General features: G+C 38.8%; 1 protein-coding gene across 2 annotated transcripts in view; it reads right to left on the bottom strand.

Annotated features, from left to right (window-relative positions):
• Positions 1 to 18,865, bottom strand: part of nbeab (neurobeachin b) — a 201,267-nt gene that overhangs the window by 138,345 nt on the left and 44,057 nt on the right. For both annotated transcript variants that reach the window (XM_087851111.1, XM_087851113.1), the window contains exons 2-8: positions 12,504 to 12,735; positions 10,794 to 10,894; positions 10,466 to 10,561; positions 8,899 to 9,020; positions 6,883 to 7,009; positions 3,285 to 3,404; positions 1,067 to 1,213 (exon numbers count right to left, since the gene is read on the bottom strand). In XM_087851111.1, coding sequence (XP_087707237.1) covers positions 1,067 to 1,213; positions 3,285 to 3,404; positions 6,883 to 7,009; positions 8,899 to 9,020; positions 10,466 to 10,561; positions 10,794 to 10,894; positions 12,504 to 12,735 — 945 coding nt within the window. The remainder of the gene's footprint in view (positions 1 to 1,066; positions 1,214 to 3,284; positions 3,405 to 6,882; positions 7,010 to 8,898; positions 9,021 to 10,465; positions 10,562 to 10,793; positions 10,895 to 12,503; positions 12,736 to 18,865) is intronic.

Raw genomic sequence — 18,865 nt, 5'->3', positions numbered from 1 at the left:
TTCAGACAGTATAAAGTTGAGTGTATAGTACACAGTCTAACAGATGTATGCTGAGATTGGCTACACTCAGACTCCTCCAGGCAATTCTGAATTAAAACAGACCTCTCGTCATTTGTATAGCACTCTCACTACAACAATAAATCAGTGGGGTAGACAACTGTCTGACCTTTCTCCCCAACTCACCTGTCTAGGTCTTAAAAACATTGTTCACAACTTCACGAACTGCAGATAATTGTCTCCCCTGGGGACATTTATTCTTCATTATTTCAAGAATTCTGAACGATTGCTTTGCTGTGTCTTAATAGAATAAAAGTTAAGGAGGTGAACAACAAGTAACCAGTCATTAGCAAAAAGAGAAAACAATGATTTCTCTGAGAATTTCCTGGGCATCAGTAGACCTGACTTAAATAATCTTCAGCAGGGTAGCTTTTACTTAGTAAGTTTGTCTTTAAAACAGCTGGAGACAAAACACTAGTGGCACAAATTGGTCACTGAGAGTGCAAACTGCATGAGTCACATCTTGTGTTCAGGGTTTATTTAGCATGAAATGCCATTCCTACTTTTGTGAGAGGGTGTTGGGCTTAACACTGAAGAAACAGAACAGAAACAGCCTTTTGTGAGCATCTGGGACAAAAGTGAGACAATAAGGAGAAGAATCTGAAAGTAAACCGGCACCTCCTTTTTCTTGCAGATCAGTGGGATGTTTTGTCAACATATAATAAATATTCACACTGTAATCCCTATTTTGGGAGGCCAGTGTCCTTTTATATTCACATTCATGTTCTGATTTTTGTTAAGATGCTCGGGAGCGCTCCACCTGCTGCAGCTGATATAACTTGGCTCATGTCTCTATCCCCTCAGAGGGCCTGCTGCTTTCCTCTGTGTACTGTGCCATTATTCCCCAGAAGTAGGTAATTTATGCAGCCGTTTATCTGGGAGGAAAAGCAGGACGGCGATACAAGGCAAAGGAACTACAGCAGGACAGAGCTGCTCATTGATTTCACAGATGGATTGGTAATGCAGACTGCTTACATGTAATCTAATTTAGGCACCCACAAGCACATACCTTATAGCCTGGTCCTAGCTGATGAATTGCAAATATCTGAGCGGGATTGAGAGCTTCGCTGAACACGAAGACAGCTCCTAGCTGCCCGCAGAACACTCTGTTAGCATCCGCTGTCTCTGATGACCCAAGGAAGCACTTATCATAACTCTGCAAGAGGGACATAGAAAACGAGGCAACACCATCAGGGACTAGAAGAAAAAGAAAATATATATATATATATATATATCACACAGCTCTATTACGCAGAGGTCAAAAAGTAAAATGTAAAATATTTGATTTTTCAAATGGGTCCTTCAAATGTGTTTTACGTTCTATTCCAGCCAAGAAATTCAATTTGGTTTTTCAAAATAACATTCTCTCGTGTTGTTTCAGTGTGTACGTTGACAATTCCCTGATGGAAAGAATTTCCTAACGGCCCTGATTTACAAAGACATGAAACCTCTATATAATCTCTGTGCTAGTGAAAAAATGTGCTGTAGTTACATCCAGCACCAAATCGAAGGGCAATTTACAACGGCAACAGCAAATTGCATTACAAGTGAAGATCTATAAAAGAGGTTCAATGGAAGAATGAAATCATCAGATTAGTTGATAGAGATCTGGTTGTATTTAACCCTGTAAAAATGCTGTTTTACGTCCAACATGTGTAAGATTTAAAGCAAACAGTCAACTAAACCATTACCACATATATTTATGCTAACTAAGAAATACAGCTTTAGTGGACTGTATTACTTAGATATAGATTATTGTATCTTTCTGAGTTGTAGTTAAGAACAGAATAAGGCAATTAAAAAGGATATCTAAAGATGACAGCATTTAACCTTTAAGATTGTAGCCTCAATAGCAAAGAAACAGAAGAAATCAAAATTATACATATAATGCATGTTAGATGTCTTCCAACTAAGTACAGCAAATTCACTGTCTACAAAACACAGAGCTTTTCAGCAAATATACAATCCTTAACAAATTTATTTACCACCTGTCAAAATAACAAGAAAACCCAAATATTTAAAAAAAAAAAAAAATCTGCCAAAATCTTGTTTATAGCTAAAACCTATATTGTTACTTAGACAAAAAAAGTCACATTTTCAGTTCATGTGAATTCATGTTTTTATGCCCTCTGGTCTTCTCAGAAATCAATCAAGCACAACATTCAACCACTAAAACTAATTTTTCTGTTAGTGGGTGTACCCCGCCTTTCTACCTATGAAAGCTGGGATAGGCTCCAGTGACCCTGTTAAGGATAAATGGAAGAGAATGGATGGAAGGACAGGATGCGGGAAAACAACTGTAATTTAGCGTCTTAATAAAAAGTTTGATTATTTTATCTGCTATTCTGTAAAACAATAAATTTGAAAATTTGTGGCCAACAACAACAATTATAATTCAGCAAAATAAATATAATATAACATAATAAAAATATAATTTTTAGTGAAAAACTGATGCATAGTGATGGATTAACCATCACAGAAACATAAACAATTATTTTGGAAATTACAGAAAATGTTCATTTAGGGCAGCTCTGGCTTAAACCACATTGCCAGGTTGTCTAATAAATTTGTTGCCCACTGTATATGACCAGAGACCTGCTTATGCCTATGGAATACTGCAAATGTTCATGTTTTTCTTCATGTATCGCAACATTTCTTCAAAAAAAAAAAAAAAAAAAAAAAAAAAAAAAAATCGCAAATTAAGGCATCTTCATTTAATGTGGTTGAATATTTCATCAACTATACTTAGTTCAAAGCACACCTTTCTAAATGTGTTTCCTCTCTGCAAGTCCAAATTGCTAATCATTTCTAAAAACTGTGTGAAATCATCTGAACATGCAAATATTCTGTTAGACTGTAAATCACCTTGTTATCACAAATTTTTAATAAGACATCCTCAGTCTAATGGAAGTTACAAATTATTTACACATAAAACAGCTACTGGGTCTCAAAATTGTATTCTGATATCTACTGCACAACCGGGACAAACAGATGTTCAAATAAAGAGTGAAACCCTAGACAGACTTCAGAGGAAAACAGTGAGTTAAAACTCATTTTCTCATTTCATCAATGAGAATTATTGAGGATGTATACATGTTTTACTCCCACAGAGCGCGAGCCATGCGAAACATTGATGTGGCAGCCTTAGTCAGCCTTTCTGCCAGGAAGCATTAAAATCACGACAAAACGGCAACAGTGAGAAAAAGTAACAAATAAGGAGGACTTACATCATTTGTGTTGACGTGCCATGCCATGTCTCCATAAGAAACAAGCTGTCCGTTAACATAGCATCTGATTTCACTGTTCCTCCAGCGGCTGTAGATGTGGACTATACTGATCATGTACCACTAAAGGTGAGAAAGCAATCAGATTAATGTTTTAACTAAATGTATCATTTAGTTTATAAAACAACATCACAAATAATTTTAAATGAATCACAAAGTTCAAAAGAACAATGGAAATGAAGCTTGCTACACAATGTTCTCAGATTTACAAAGGAGGAGAGTAAATAATAGATCAGAGGACAGGCCAAAGGAACACAAGACAGCTATTTTTTTATCACACACAAAAGGAAGGTAAATACTGGAGAACTGAGAGGTGAGAGGGTGCAACAATAAAAAAAACAATTTAAAAATTAGCAAGAGGGAGAAAGTTGTTTCTTTTTAACTATATGCTAAAAGAGGTAAACATTAATGGTCTGTTATTATATTATTTCACCGCCCATTTCACAAGGTGAAGCTGTTCAATTGCTTGTCAACACAAATCAGCCAGTCATATAGCAGCAACCGCCTGAAGTTCAACCCGAGCATCGGAATGGAGACAAAAGTTAATTTAAATCACTTTAAACATGGCGTGGTTGCTGGTGTCTGCTAATATACTGGGATTTCACGACCATTACTAGGATGGTAATGGTTGGGGGTTTCTTTCCACTCTTTGGGTTCCTTAGTACCAACTGAGCATTCACTAAATGTTACACAATACATGATTATTGTTGCTGACCATGTCCATCTCTTTATGACCACAGTATACTCATCCTATGATTGCTCATTCCAGCAGGATTTACATGCTGTGTCACAAACCATCTAAAACTGGTGTCTTGAGCATGATGATGAATTCACTGTACAAAAAATGACCTCCACAACCATCGCATTTCAATCCTTTGGGATGTGGTTGAACACAAGCTTGCGGATGTACAACTGGATGAACAACTCTGCAGCAACTGTGTGAAGCTATCACGTCAACGTGTACCAGCTTCCTGGGGGAATCATTCAAGCATCATATTGAATTGATGCCACAAAGACTTAATGCAGTTCTGAAGGAAAAAGTAGTTCCAGCCCTGCTAGCATTAGGTACTAGCAAGGCGAACCTAAAGAAGTGAACAGTGAGTGTATTTATATATTTGACCATATCAACTGTTCTGTGCTAAAAAAAGAAAAAAAAGTAATTAAAACTTAATTCTTCTAAATTAATTCTTAATTCTTTATATAATAAGAAATATGAAACTTTAAGCAATAGTAGCAGGAATTGGAAGCAGCAGTTGGAAATGTGGAAAGTGGGACAAAGGCACACCAGACAGAAGCAAAACAATGTGGTTTTAATGACATCAAGTAGAAAAATATATTTTTTCCACCTTTTTTAAGATATATTTTTGGTCTTTTTACTTTTTGTGCCTTTACTTGAGAGTAGGAACATGGCATGTAGCAAGGAGACAGTGACACTGCAGTCCAGGCAATATATGTGGCCTCTTAATTATGAGTTTTTAAAAATGTTTATTCGATGTTGCTTTTTATTAAAAATACTGCAGAACTGCTTTGAATTGGTGTCTGCACTGCTCTTGGACTTGCTCCCCCTGTCAAGCTGCTTGTGCCGATAACAATAAGACGCCCGATGCAGAACTGCATACCACTATAAAGCACTCAGGCTGCTCATAATATGAACATAGGGTAAGACTGAGACAATCAGTCACAGCAGCAGGAAACAGATTGTCCATCTCCTACAGTACGTGACTATGCCTACTTTTTATTAGTTTGACCCAGGAAGGGCAATGTGAGCAGTCTAATAGAATTACTGCTACTTCACACAAAGGTAAGGACACTTAAAAGATGTCTGTGAATGTTCTTAGTCATCCAGGTCATCGCAGTCAAAGGAGCTTGCAAAGAAAAGCGTCTGGTCCGAGAAGCTTCTTCAGTTCTTCAGCTTCTCGGATGAGAAGTGAAACGTCTTCAAACAACTTAAAGAAGTCCAGACGCTTTTCTTTGCAAGCTCCTTTGACATTTAAAATAGGACTCATGGTTAAGGGGAAGAATGCAAACTACCTGTACTTATCCACAGATGTCTGAACTCAATTTACAACAAGTTGTCTTCTACGTTATTCCACAAAACCATACCTGCAGTGTGACACTTGGAATGAGACGAATAGTTGTTCCCAGGTCTTGTGTGAAGCCTCTAATTGTTTGACAAATGCTTAGAGACAGCTTTCATTCTCTGCAGGGATAGGTGCGCTACACTGACACTTCATGCTAAATTAAGTTTCATATTCTCATCTACATTTACATCCAATTAGACCTGTTAAGACTGCTCAGGGGCTTTAAATACATTCACGTTTATATGGAAACAGACACAGCATGACTTATGTGTAGTGATTTGGTGTAACAATAAGTTCAAGACATTAATATAGTATAGAGACAAAGGCAACAAGCACAATTGAGGAAGCAATTGGAGAACAGTAGAGATAAAAAAAACAATGTCAATTTAAGGAAACGGAACAGGGAATTGCAATTGGGATCAAGAAACAGTTCAAGAGAATTTCTTTTTTACCGCCAAGCTTATTAAATCCCCTAGTCCACACTGGCATGTTTGTTGTTTATTTTTTTCCTGACAGTACACTGAAAAATAATCATATCAAAACGAAAGAGTTTCTGCACCCCTGAGCCCATGCAGCCCTTTATTTGTTATACTTTTAGATAATAAAACGACTGCATTGATGCAGAAAAGCTCTGTGCACCTACTGTTTCCACCACACAGAAAATACACTAGGAATCGATAGAGGGTGGCATGCTGGTGCAGTGGTTAGCACTGTCACCTCACAGTAAGAAGCTTCCTGGTTTGAACGCCAGCTGTGGTCGTTCTCCATGAGTTTCCTACAGCCACACTGGTTTCCTCCCACAGTTCAAAGACATGCTTGTCAGCTTAATTGGTGGTTCTAAATTGGTCATAGATGTGAGGTGGATAAAGCGCTTGAAGTGTGTAGAATAAAGTGCCGGACTTTGGATGACAATGAAGAACACAAAAAGTACTATATGAATACAAGTACACTGCATTACACTATAATCAAATCTATAAGAGGAAAGACACTAAAAACAAGGAGTATCATCAACAGACATCGTGTGTATGGACTGTTAGGGTTATTTTTACAGCTACTACACATTTTTTCAGTTTTTATCATGAAATATATAAATGTTTTCATCACCACAGACCTTACTAGGAATAGATATGGAGTCTATGGGTACAGATAATGTAAATGAATGAAGTGTAGATAATGATATATGGTCTAGAACAGCGGTGTCCAAACCCAGGCCTCGAGGGCCGGTGTCCTGCAGGTTTTAGATGTGTCCTTGATCTATCACAGTTGATTTAAATGGCTAAATTACCTCCTTAACATGTCTTGAAGTTCTCCAGAGGCCTGGTAATAAACTAATCATTTGATTCAGGTGTGTTGACCCAGGGTAAGATCTAAAACCTGCAGGACACCGGCCCTTGAGGCCTGGAGTTGGCCAAGCCTGGTCTAGAACACTTGGAGCAGGAACAAACCAAAACTGCTCTTACCTTCCTGGGCTGAAAATCATACTTCACACAATGCTGAAACCCTTTTCCTTTGGACTTGAGAGATGTGATGATCAAGCAGTTACCAACAAAATGTGCAGAGTAGCCGATGCCCTTGCTGGTGCGAAAGCTGCAGAAAGAGATATTCACACAGTAAATCATGAGCTGGCAAACTTGACAGGGTAACCCAAATGTACTTAGCCACAAACAGAAAAAAATATACATTTCTAAAGCAACAAAAGCAGAACTTTTTGACTAGCAAATTATGCAGTCCGATTTCTTTATTTTTTCATCCTTTCAAGTTCATTCGTATGTTTCCTCCTTAAGGCGCCAAACAAAGAAAAACAAATTAAGAAAACGGTGGCTTTGCACTGCATAATAAGTTTGTAGTCATGCTATTTTAAATACCTTGCACTGTGCGGCCAGAAAGCAATTTGCAAAGGTAACTGACAAATAACTCATAAGAGAATTGTGATATTATACCTCAAGAATCACAAGAGCAAAGTAGCTGTAGTTATTTGTTCAGCTATATAGTGAATGGATTTAAACAAACAGAAAAGCGAGACTATGCTTTGACAATGCTCTCAATGGCAAATCGCTCCACTCTGATGTTCCTGCCTTCCTGGTGAAAGATATATTACAGAAGCACTGAGGAAATTCAACTTGTAAACAATAAGAACCGACCCTATACAGCCCACACTATGTACACGCACAAACAGCCTTGCAATAGAACAATAGTTCTCCACTCGTAGCCTGCTTGGAATGAACATCTTTTTCATTGCTGACACTTACTCAATACACTTTCACAATCCTCAGGTCTATATTAGTCTTCCATCTACAAAGACCCACTCCACCACACCACCATCTAAGACAACCTGACCTCTTTGTCAAGGCAGATAAAGAGAATACAGGCCTCTGCAACGCAGGGCTGGATGCAGAGCTAGAGAAATATATGACCTACACATGGATACCGCTGAGGCAGCCAAGACACAGTGGACACACTCCTTTCTAAAGATACAATTCTTTTTGTTGTCTACATGCCCTACCAGTGAGCTGTGAGGCATTCAGAGCAAAGCATAAACAGGATTTGTTTGGCATATCTCACCTTTTTGTGGGACTGTACCAGTGCTGAATACAAACATGATTGGACGAATACAAACATCACAGCTTAGCCATTTTTTTTTTCTTTTTGATGTGGTACATCTGACAAACACAGAACAAGTCATTCCAAGGTGAACAGACTCTTTCATTCACACTGAACTACCTATTGGACAATTAGTCTTCTCTCTGACTTTTCATCTTTATTATTAGCTCGCTCTCCTACTACAATTCTTTTATATGTCGCTTTGTATTGTGAGCTTTTCTCCCAGAGTTCCTCTAATAAACAGAGCAGCCAAACATCACTGTGTGTCTAGGTTATTGACTTTAGCACTAATTACTCACAAGCTCCTGGAAGGGCTGCTACGTGAGCCTTATGTGGCAGATATTCAAAACTAAATTAATATCTCCATAGCGTCTCCCACAGCGGCAATTCACCACTGGAGTCGACAGTTGTGTAGCCGCTGTAGTTCATGGCTCCGTGGGTTTTAATCTCAATAATCTCACCTAATTCCCTATTCTTATTATAATTCATGAATATTATCTGGCAAAAATGAAGCCCTTTTCCTGAATCACATTACATAAGAGCTGCCAGTGTGTAAAAAACTGTCTGTAAAACTAGTTTAACCTTGAAAAACAAGTTGCAGTCATAATCTACTTAGACGAGAAAATCACTGTAGGTCACAGCATATCAGACACCATACTGCTTTGTCAATAAAACTGCTTGTAGCTTTATAGGTCTCTGCAGAGAGGGTATGATTTCTAATACAAAGCTAAAGCAATTAGAATGATGGAAAACTGGAAAGCGCAATTTACTTCTTTTTGGCGTCATAACGTGGCCTTGCAGCACCTATGAGAGGGATGGGCGTGTACTGAGGACATTGGAAAAAGGAGTAAAAGCATAAGCTAGTGTGTACTCACCAGTAGAGATATGGTTTGTCCTTGTCCACGTTGATGTTATTTAAGGGATCCATTCTGAACCAGGTATTAAATGTAAACCCATTTTGATAAGGCCACTTAGCAATGGGAGGTAAAGCAATTGCCTAAAACAAAAAACAAAGAGAAAAGATAGCAAAGGACAAATTCATGCACCATCAGAGATAGCTCCTTAAAATTATGTTCCCCTACTGCTATCGCTGAGTTACGTGACAGGGTAAGCTAAATTATACAGACTAGTATGCACCTAAGCTTTATTCTTGTTTGCTTTGAAGAAAATAGGGGCAGTATATAAATACTGGACTGGCTGCATAAAGTTTAACCAACTTTTGCAGCTTCCCTGCAATGCACAGGTCCTGCTCTACTATACAAATGTTATTTTAGTCCATTGTTAGATGGCATAATGACATCATAATATATAATATACAGTATATCTGAATATTCAGATTTTTTGGCTATACATTAAATGTTACTGTTGTGAAGTTAAAATGACACAATGCTTTCATAAGGTGTTACTGGTTCATAAATGCTACATATGGGTCATTTTAGTCCATTGGTAGGTGGTTGCTGGGCACTATGATAGCATTATAATATCTGATTTGTATAAGAAGCTTCAGGGGCCTTAGATGTACCTCTTTGTGCCAGTTTTGCCTGCTGAATGAGTTCTCGTGTAGGAGGAGTTCACACACAGACAGAGACTGGTGTATTATAGTAGGATAATATGCTACTATACTATACTATATGAATTAAAATTAAATAAATATATAAATCAGTAATGTAAATTAAAATGTTCATATTTTCACCTACAAAAAATTACAAAAAGAATATCCCTGAATCCATACTTTCATTCCATTTTTGAGACTAACGTTAAAACGTTTTAAATGTAAAGGAAAGTCTTTATTTTAATTATCCAAATATGTACCTCCAGTTAAATATTGATGTTTAATAATTGCTCTGGAACTGTCGTCCATAGCGTTAGGTGTTGACATAATTCTCATGCAGACTACATTATCAGCGCATGTGTTCAGCCTCTTTGACATAAATCTGCTTGAGTTCCACTTTTATTTGAGTGAATTTGCAATTAATCTCAAAGACTTTCGGGAGTTTAGTTTAAAATAACTTTTAAACCATCAGTTTAAAAATATAAACATTTAATGACATCACTGTGACACCTCATTTACTTGCTTTAATCAGCATCCTGCAATATGTTGATGAAAAATCCAGCAAACCAGAAAAATAACATCAACAAGGCTTTTGATCTTGCAAAGCCTTAATGAGGAAAAGACACAGCATGGTATATTCCACATTATAGAAAGTGTATTGCCCACTACGCAGACCAAAAAGTACCTGAGATGCAGTTTGTGTATGTGGATACACCTCCCTTTATTCCCCCTTTCTTAACAGAACCCTTTGTTACCTGTGTAATCTTTGATTTTAAGGTTCATTTGCATCTTTTTTATTGCATTTTCACACTGTGCATGCAAAAAAGTTCATGCTCGCAGTGCATGTATGAAAACTGCTTCATGGCAGAATGTACAATCTGAAAGCTTACTGCTGCGCTGCGACCAGGAAAGTTGAAGAAGACATCCGGACCGTGTCTCTGAGGCATCTGATTGAGCACCGACAACATTTTGACTGCATGCTTCGGCTGCACAGGTGGCAAAGATAAAAAGGGTATAGATAAGACAGCAAGGCTTTCTCTGTGGCTGGCTGGACAGCAGGCATTCAATATCTTTTCAGTTACTTCATTCAATCATTCGACAGTAAGTCAATTACAGAACAAGCCACAGACCGATCAGTGTTGATGGGTTTCTTGAGGCGTCTCCAGTGACAGCGTCAAACAATCACACACATGTACAACTCGTCCTGGTATTACTCACCCAGAGGCCACCTTCTCCTCGCAACATGCTGAAGAGCATTTTTAGTTCCCTCACTGTGATGCTGTAGCTGGCCAGTACTCCCAACATATCCACTAGCAAATCTTTAAAGACAAAGATAACATAAACACATCACGTGCAGCTGCACTTTGATGATATTATAATTCATCCGCGCTGGAAGTTTTCCTGGAGTTTCTCATGGGGAAGAGTATTCATATGACTGAACATCTGAGATAATGGAAACAGTTTTACTTTAGATTACAGTTCATTGTCCGTGAAATTTTTATATTTAACACAGAAAAGCCAAAATTGCATGGAGAATGACTTTGAACACTGCAGCGAAAATGCATTTTAATTTCATCATCTGAAGCATAATTTAGAAGTAAGATGGGGTACGGGTGTAATTTGCAGAGCCCAGCATGTCAGTGACAATGACTTCAGTACACAAAACCGCAGTGACAAAAAACTCATCTCTAACATTAATCTTCAAAGACTGAGGGGTTCTGAGCTCAGTTGTTTCTACATCCTTGTGTGTCTATTTCTACGTGAAGGTAGTATCAGTATCAAAGAGATATTCTAATATAATCCTGGTGCCACATTTTAATTCCGTCTGTATTTTATCCAAAGCCCTGCAACAAAGAAACCCCCAAAACTTTAGTTTCTAACCAATACATGTAAAATATTGCAGGATAAGAACAGTAAAATACAGTAGTTTATATTTAATATTAAGTGCTTTTGTGAAACGAGAATACATGTGCGTGAATGCAATGGAGTGAACAGTGACGATACAAGGAGTAGTGAAGGCAGATGAGTTTAAATACCAGGGATCAAACATCCAAAGCAATGGACAGTGCACAAGAGAGGTGGAGATGAGTTTAAGGGGTGAGTTGTGACAGAAGTATAGCAGCGAGAATGAAAAAGGAGGTTTATAAGACTGTAGCGAGATCTGTTACGAGGTATGGAGGCATTGACAAAAAGATTGGGAAAGAAGGTGGAAGCAGCTAAGACTTTCAGTGTGAATGACCAAGAGAGACATTCCCTCTTTTATACTATGTAAGATAAAGTATATTAGGAGGAGACAAAGTTAGAGAAGTAAGGTTAATGTGGTTTGGACACACGAAGAAAAGAGACAAAGAAAATGGAGCTCCCAGAGAGTAGGCAAAGAGGAAGATCACAGGCAAGATGATTCATGGATGTAGTGAAAGAGGACATGCAAACGGGGATAGGGTGAGATGGAGGCAGATGATCAACTGTGGCGACCCAGTTCAAGGGCTATTGTGACTTTTCTCAAAAACTGATGTGTCAAAGAATTGTGTGGATTTACTAAATCTAATCCCTATACACACTTAATTTCCTTCATATTTTCAATGAGAATCATCAAATACACTGTTGTCTTCACTATTTGGTTTTGAAGAAATTTGTTGATGTTTTTATATTTTTTAATCATGTTACTATAGAACTGTTTCGGATAAGATTTAGGGCTTTTTTTTGTTTTTTAAACAAAACCTTCAGCAAAAAGTACTGAGAAATTGTCTTTTTGACTGAAGCTAAATCCTAACAGGCATTCTTATGTACTTTCTTTCTTCATCATATTCATTACCATCAATTCATCTGAAAAACAACAACAACAAAAAAAAAAAAAACCCAAACAAAACACACATACTACGTCTACTACAGGCAAAAAATGAGGACAGAATCATATCGTTATTGTACCTGCAATCATTTCCTCCACTGAGCTCATTTTCAGCAACACCTGCTGGATAAGGCCCACTTCAGTGCTCGTTTGCAGATTTCGAACACTTTTTCGAAGGACCGCGGTAAACATGCTCCAGATTTCAGCCTGGCAGGTGATGTCACAGTGCTCCAGCAGCTCCACCAGGCAGCTGATGCTTTCCGCATCTTGGATAATGAAGTTGGTCTCCAGATCAAACTCACCACCCACCAACTGCAAAATAAGGTGAGACAGGAGGAAAATGTGTGAAGAGATTGGATTCTTATGCCTTTCACATTCTGCTTAAGATGTAGTTTATTCTATGTTAATGCAATGGTCCAGCAAGTAGCAACCTTTATTAAATTTATACACTGGACACCACTGTTTGACCCAGCTTTCAACCCCCCCCCCCCCCCCCCACCCCCCCACACCTTTTTTTTCCTAGGGGGGGGATTAACTAATAGGATCCTTTCATAAATGTTACACTTCACTACACTGATGGTTAAGGCTAGAACTGGAAAGAGAAAGTGAAAATTTTTTCCTTCTACAAGATTTCGATCAGAATTTAAGCACCTATGAAAATAGAGCTGGCATACAACAAAATAAAAGGAGAAGGCAGAAGGAGCCACTATAACTCCACTGCTCCATTTAAAACACAATTGATAATCACTATTAAGTAAGTAGAAAAATGCAATCGATAATGCAGTTCTTCGAGACCAAAAAGCATGAAATTAGCCCTTTAAAAAAGGGCACGGTATTTATGGAGTGTGTTGTCAACAACCTGCTGGTGGGCATCAAAGCAAGCAGGTGGAAAATGGACCTAGATACCCAATGCGCATTACTGTGACTGACAGGTAATAGCTAGGTGAGAGCAAAAGCTGCCTAAAGTAGCAGAGAAAGACTAGTCCATGGAGGTATAAATAAGGTCTCACCTCAATCATCATCATCAGATCTTGGCACAATTACATTACAATGGTGTGTGCTTCAGGGCTGCGAGGACTTTAAGTTCTGAATGACAGTCTTTGCTCAGAGTGCAGATAAAATAAAATATAGAAAAACCCTGCACAAAAACGTACATATTCTCTCTGGGTAAAATACACATCGATGTGCATACAAAAAGTAAACTGTTCACAAATACAATCTCATCAGACACAGTCTAGCTGAGGTTTGAGGCTAAAACAAGAGTTCACACAATAGCTTTACACACAAAACAACAAGAACATCCACAGTTATTAAAAAATAATTGCAGGAAATGGAAAAATTCATAATGGGAACATTCATACGTAATGCTATTTGGTATTATGTACATAAAAGGGACTCAATATATAAGAGTCAGTCCTTACAGTCCTCCTATCAAGCATCATCAAACAATGACCTGAGAGCAATGTTAACTTTCCTATAGAGCAGATGGTTCAGGCAGTCTTTTATGTCAATAGACTTCCTAAGGAAACGTCTGCTATAAATGACCAAAAGCTTGCCCATGACATCTTATTGGTCTACTGGTTGTGCTTTGTTGCCATCCCCCCACATTTAACAGCTGTTGCACATGTGGAGATCATAGAACTATAAATGGTAGAATAATTCTTAACATTAAAAAAAAGAAATAAAAAGCATATTCTCAAACCAGACCTCTTCATCGGTCGATCAGTCTCTTGACAAAAAACAGAGACATTTATCATTGTGCTTGAAAACACATGTGGTGGGAGGGGCAAGGTGAGGTATAATTCAATTCAATGGCCAAAATGCACAGACGATTCTATGAATTCTATAAACCCAAACAAGCTGTAACACGTCTGTGTAAGTCTAGACACCAGGTTAACTGGTTTTGGACATTAACAGACTGATGGAAAGCTTAGGTCACCATTTCAAAGAAGTGATTTTTCTAAATGATGCTCAGTTGGTACACCATTACACCAGCAAAATCATTATAGATCAATGCTTTCATGTTGTTAATGCCCAATTCTGACCATACCATCCAAGAAAGCAAAGACCTATCAGACCAAGCCACGTATTTCCAGTCTTCTATTGCCCAGTTTTGGTGACCTTGTGCAAATTGTAGCCTCAGTTTCCTGTTGTTAGCTGACAGCAGTGGCACATGGTGCAGCTTTCTGCTTCAAGGCTTTAGTGCATTCAGAGATGCTCTTCTGCATAACTTGTCTGTAGCCGGGGGTTATTTGAGTGATTGCTCCTAACAGCTCGAAGCAGTTTGAAAGATGGTTCAGGGGAAAGTTCTTCTCTATTTTGATGGACAATGTGAACTTTGACACATTATTTTGACTATGTTTTCATGCCTAAATGCATTGATTTGCTACCATGTGATTGGCTGGTTAGATATTTTTTGTTCAGGTTAATTAAACAGGTGTACCTAATGAAGTGGTGAGTGTAATAATACAAAGAAAAAAAACTTGTCATTATGCTTAATCATATATGATGTCAACATGCTCTTCCTCAACGGATATTGTATTGAGAAAATTTAACGGTTCAGTTTATGCAGCACCTGCCATGTTCCCTTCTTTTATGAACTGTGACTGTGTCTTTACAGCATTAGGTTTACCCAAGATCACAATGCATTTATGTCATTTTTAATGTGTGGTTGTTTGAGGCATAAAGAATAACAATATATCAAAAGATTGATGATGAAAGAAACTTCCTGCAATTCAAATGCTGGCAAAAGTTGTCAGTAAATTATTATCAGACAAAAGACTCCTTTTTTAGCCGCTATGATGTTCGTCATCCAAGAGCATATGCAATAAGAGAGAAAAGAGCCATAAAATCTAGACTAAACCTCATAATTCTTAAGTGCAATTGCCATTAATCACACTATTCACAGGCACGTCACAATCCCGAGAAGTCAAGTAATTGCAGGTTTGGTTCCTCAGAATAATTTTCACCCATTATCTTACAAGAGGCACATAAAGACATTAAATCACTGATTGCACACTTAACAGGTGGACAGCACAGCGTATCTCAGCCATATAAAAATTCAATTCAACATCAATGCACAGTTTGAACACTGCTTAGTTTCAGATGCAAGCCCCATAATCAGTGTAAATGACCAAGCTTAGAAGGAAATGCTGCAGAAAACATAAAATTGCAACAAACTGTTGCTAAAAAGCAAAACCAAACTAGTATTACTATTCTACATAAAACAAGCAGTTACATCAAGTGAGTAAGGAAAATGTCCTGCTTGCAAACACGGCAAGATGCACACAACTCAGCTGAAGTGAAAAACAGGGAAAACAAAGGGAGTACAGACAGAAAAGATTTGTGGTAAATTACAGCAAGTCATCCTCTACAGTTGTGTTTGATATGTCCCTATTCAGCTTCTGAAAAGGTCAGGTGATTCTTTGTTGGAGACTTGACATGGGTGGACAGCAAAATTACCGGTTTGTACTGAGATGATGCTTTTGGTGTTTGCTCCTAAGACCAATTGTAGTTTCCACTGTCATTCAAAGGCTTGCTATCATGGAAAAAACCGACTATAACTGGCCCCTAAAAAATGTATTTCATCAGGCTTAGATGGTGTAAAAGAACTTCTGGGTCTGGCTGTGATGATGGAAAACCTGCCAAAAGAGCTCTACACTACATTAATTAGACCTTCTTGGAAGAGTAGCTAGATAGATCCCGCTCCTATATTAAATGGCTATCTTAGCCTCCCTGGAGTTTTCTTAATGATAGCAAAATTGACAGCAGGAGCAGAAAATATTCTCCTTGGAACACCAGCCTGAACACCATGGGGGTAATAAACAGGAAACAAACTGCAGTTGCTCGTCACCTGGTTAGCAGAGAAGATGATGGTCCCCGCATAACCAATAGTAGTGAGGCAACCATAAACAAAGATAAAAGCCGAAACATCTTTCAAGAAAGATGACCTCAAAGGAAGGATTCACCTTTCAGCATGACAATGACCTTTCGGCACATAGCAAAGACAGTGCTGCAGATGCTACGTGATATGTGTCCTAATGCCCAGTGATCAAGACACCAGCTATGATCTGGAGGTGAATTTGCTTGAAAATCTTTGGAAAGGCCTGAAGGTTGTTTTCTCCAACAAATCCATCCGGTCTGTCAGGGGTTGTCGGGATCACCGCAAAAGACTAACACAAACGACACAAAAAGTGTGATAGAAGGAAGAGCACGTTGTGCTCATAAGTCAAGAAAAAGTGTCTTAAGTACCGTAATTGTCGGGCTATAAGCCGCTACTTTTTGCACAAGCTTTGAACCCTGCGGCTTTTAGTCAGGTGCGGCTTTTCTATGGATTGTCCATGATTTTTGTGATATCGTAAGAGGATTCGTTTTGTTTGTTCCGCTGTTGTACGGCACTACGTTGCCTGGCGGAAGGGCATGTGATCAGACACACAGTATCGGGGTTCAAGAGTGGTATGTTGGTCACATGTCCATCCGCCAGGCAACATAGTGCCGTACAAGTAGCGCGAAAAACAAACTTCAAAGTAGCGCTACGCGTTCACACTGGAAGTCCCAGGCTTTTCTAAGCCCACGTCAGCCAAGTGGAAGCTAAATTGGCTAGTCTTTTAGCATCATTTCATATGTAAATTAGGTTGTTACTTGAGAAGTGGGGGGAGTGGGGGAGTGGGGGTGTGTGAATGATTTCTAACTGCCAACTGCCTCTTTGTTTGTCCAAAAGTCACCAACTTGGAGTGGTTAGTTTCCTGAGCCACAAGGAAACTTGTGTTTCTGCCATCTTAGGGAGAAATCAACACGCACAACACATTTCCTTTGTTGCTGAGATTTATTGATACAAACAGTACAAAAACACCCCAACCATTTATACACATATTTACAAATAATAATAAAAAGTGAGTGAGTACAGAAGTGGGGGAGTGGGGTTGTGTGAATGATTGCTGATTTCTAACTGCCAACTGCCTCTTTGTTAGTGTGTGGGGGTGGGGAGCTGCTAAAAGCTGTGAACTTCCTTTCCTGTTGAGGTCAATGAAATTGTCATCTTGCGGGGTTTACTAGGCTGCTGCTCAGCAAACCTGTGAAACCCACAGTATAACCCTAACCCTGCAGTATATAGCAAGTAAACCTGACAAGTTTGGGATCAAGTTTTGGGTGGCTTGCGACCTAAAATCCAAGTACATTTGCAATGTCTTCCCATATCTTGGCAAGGGAAGTACATTTGCAAGAGAGTTGGCTCACTCTCATATGGCTGGGAAGAAGGCAAGAAAAGAACAGTTGCTTTGGACACAACCCTCCACACCTTTTTTGTTTGTTGTTTTTTTTGTACTGTTTTTATCAATAAATCTCAGCAACAAAGGAAATACACCCATGTGTGTTGATTTCTCCCTAAGATGGCAAACAGAAACACAAGTTTCCTTGTGGGTTAGGGTTAGCCTAACCCTAACCCTAACGGCTCAGCACCACCTTATTTACATAACAAAAGCAGCAGTTCACAGTTCAGTTCAGGATATTAGCTAAAAGCGTACCAGCCATTTGGCTGGTTGGCGGGTTTTAAACGTAGAAAAGCCAAATGGCTGCTCTCTGGGAGTTCCAGTGTTCAGCGGGAGGCGTGGATGACGAGCGGCGATAAACTTGCGAAAAACAAGTTATGCTCAACTCCACCGGTGGAATCTGACAGCGTGGAAAAGTGTGAAAACATCCATGATCACCAACGGATTTCGAAGGGCTGGACTGCTGCATGATGGAGAGGAGGACACCGCCATGGCCCTTCAGAGGGTGTTCGACTCTGACACTGACAACGAGGATTTGTTTGGTTTTGAAAGTAACAAGGAAGGAGAGAAGCGGAGAGTGGATGACGAAGCCATCCTGAGCCTGTTCGTATCCGACACTGGAGAAAAGGACTTTGGTGGTTTTAGTGTGCAGGAAGAAGAGAAAGATGGTGGTGAATGACTGACTTGTTAAAGCCGTGTCACTGCACTTGAGCCTAAAAGGTAGTCCGAATCTATTTTTCTGGTGTGCTGTAGGTTATTGTTATGTACTACATTTGTTACTCATTTATGAAGCACAGTACATGTTTCGTACTTGTAATTACCGCTACTTGTACATATACCTAAAAAGTTGTGCAAATATGTACTCATAACTTGTTTTTCAAAATATTAATAAAAGGGGTGTGTCTCCAGACAGCCATCTCTTTCCTGACAATTCCCTTTGTGCATATTCTCTTACATATGATAAGTCAACATTGAAACACCTGCGGCTTTTAGTCAGGTGCGGCTAATGTATGTACAAAACAGGATTTTCCCCTGATTTTAGCTTGTGCGGCTAATATTCAGGTGCGCTTTGTAGTCCGGGAAATACGGTAATTAAGGCACTTCAAGGCATGTCTACTACACCGATGAATGAAAGAAAATGTCATGTCTAAAGTTTCCTATAGAGTGAAATGAAA

The sequence above is a fragment of the Neolamprologus brichardi genome, chromosome 14 (assembly GCF_056152115.1).
Source record: "Neolamprologus brichardi isolate AB-2024 chromosome 14, ASM5615211v1, whole genome shotgun sequence".
In the NCBI taxonomy this organism is placed as follows: Eukaryota; Metazoa; Chordata; class Actinopteri; order Cichliformes; family Cichlidae; genus Neolamprologus; species Neolamprologus brichardi.
The sequence above is the reverse complement of the archived record's forward strand: the minus strand, read 5'-3'. Positions and strand labels throughout refer to the sequence as shown.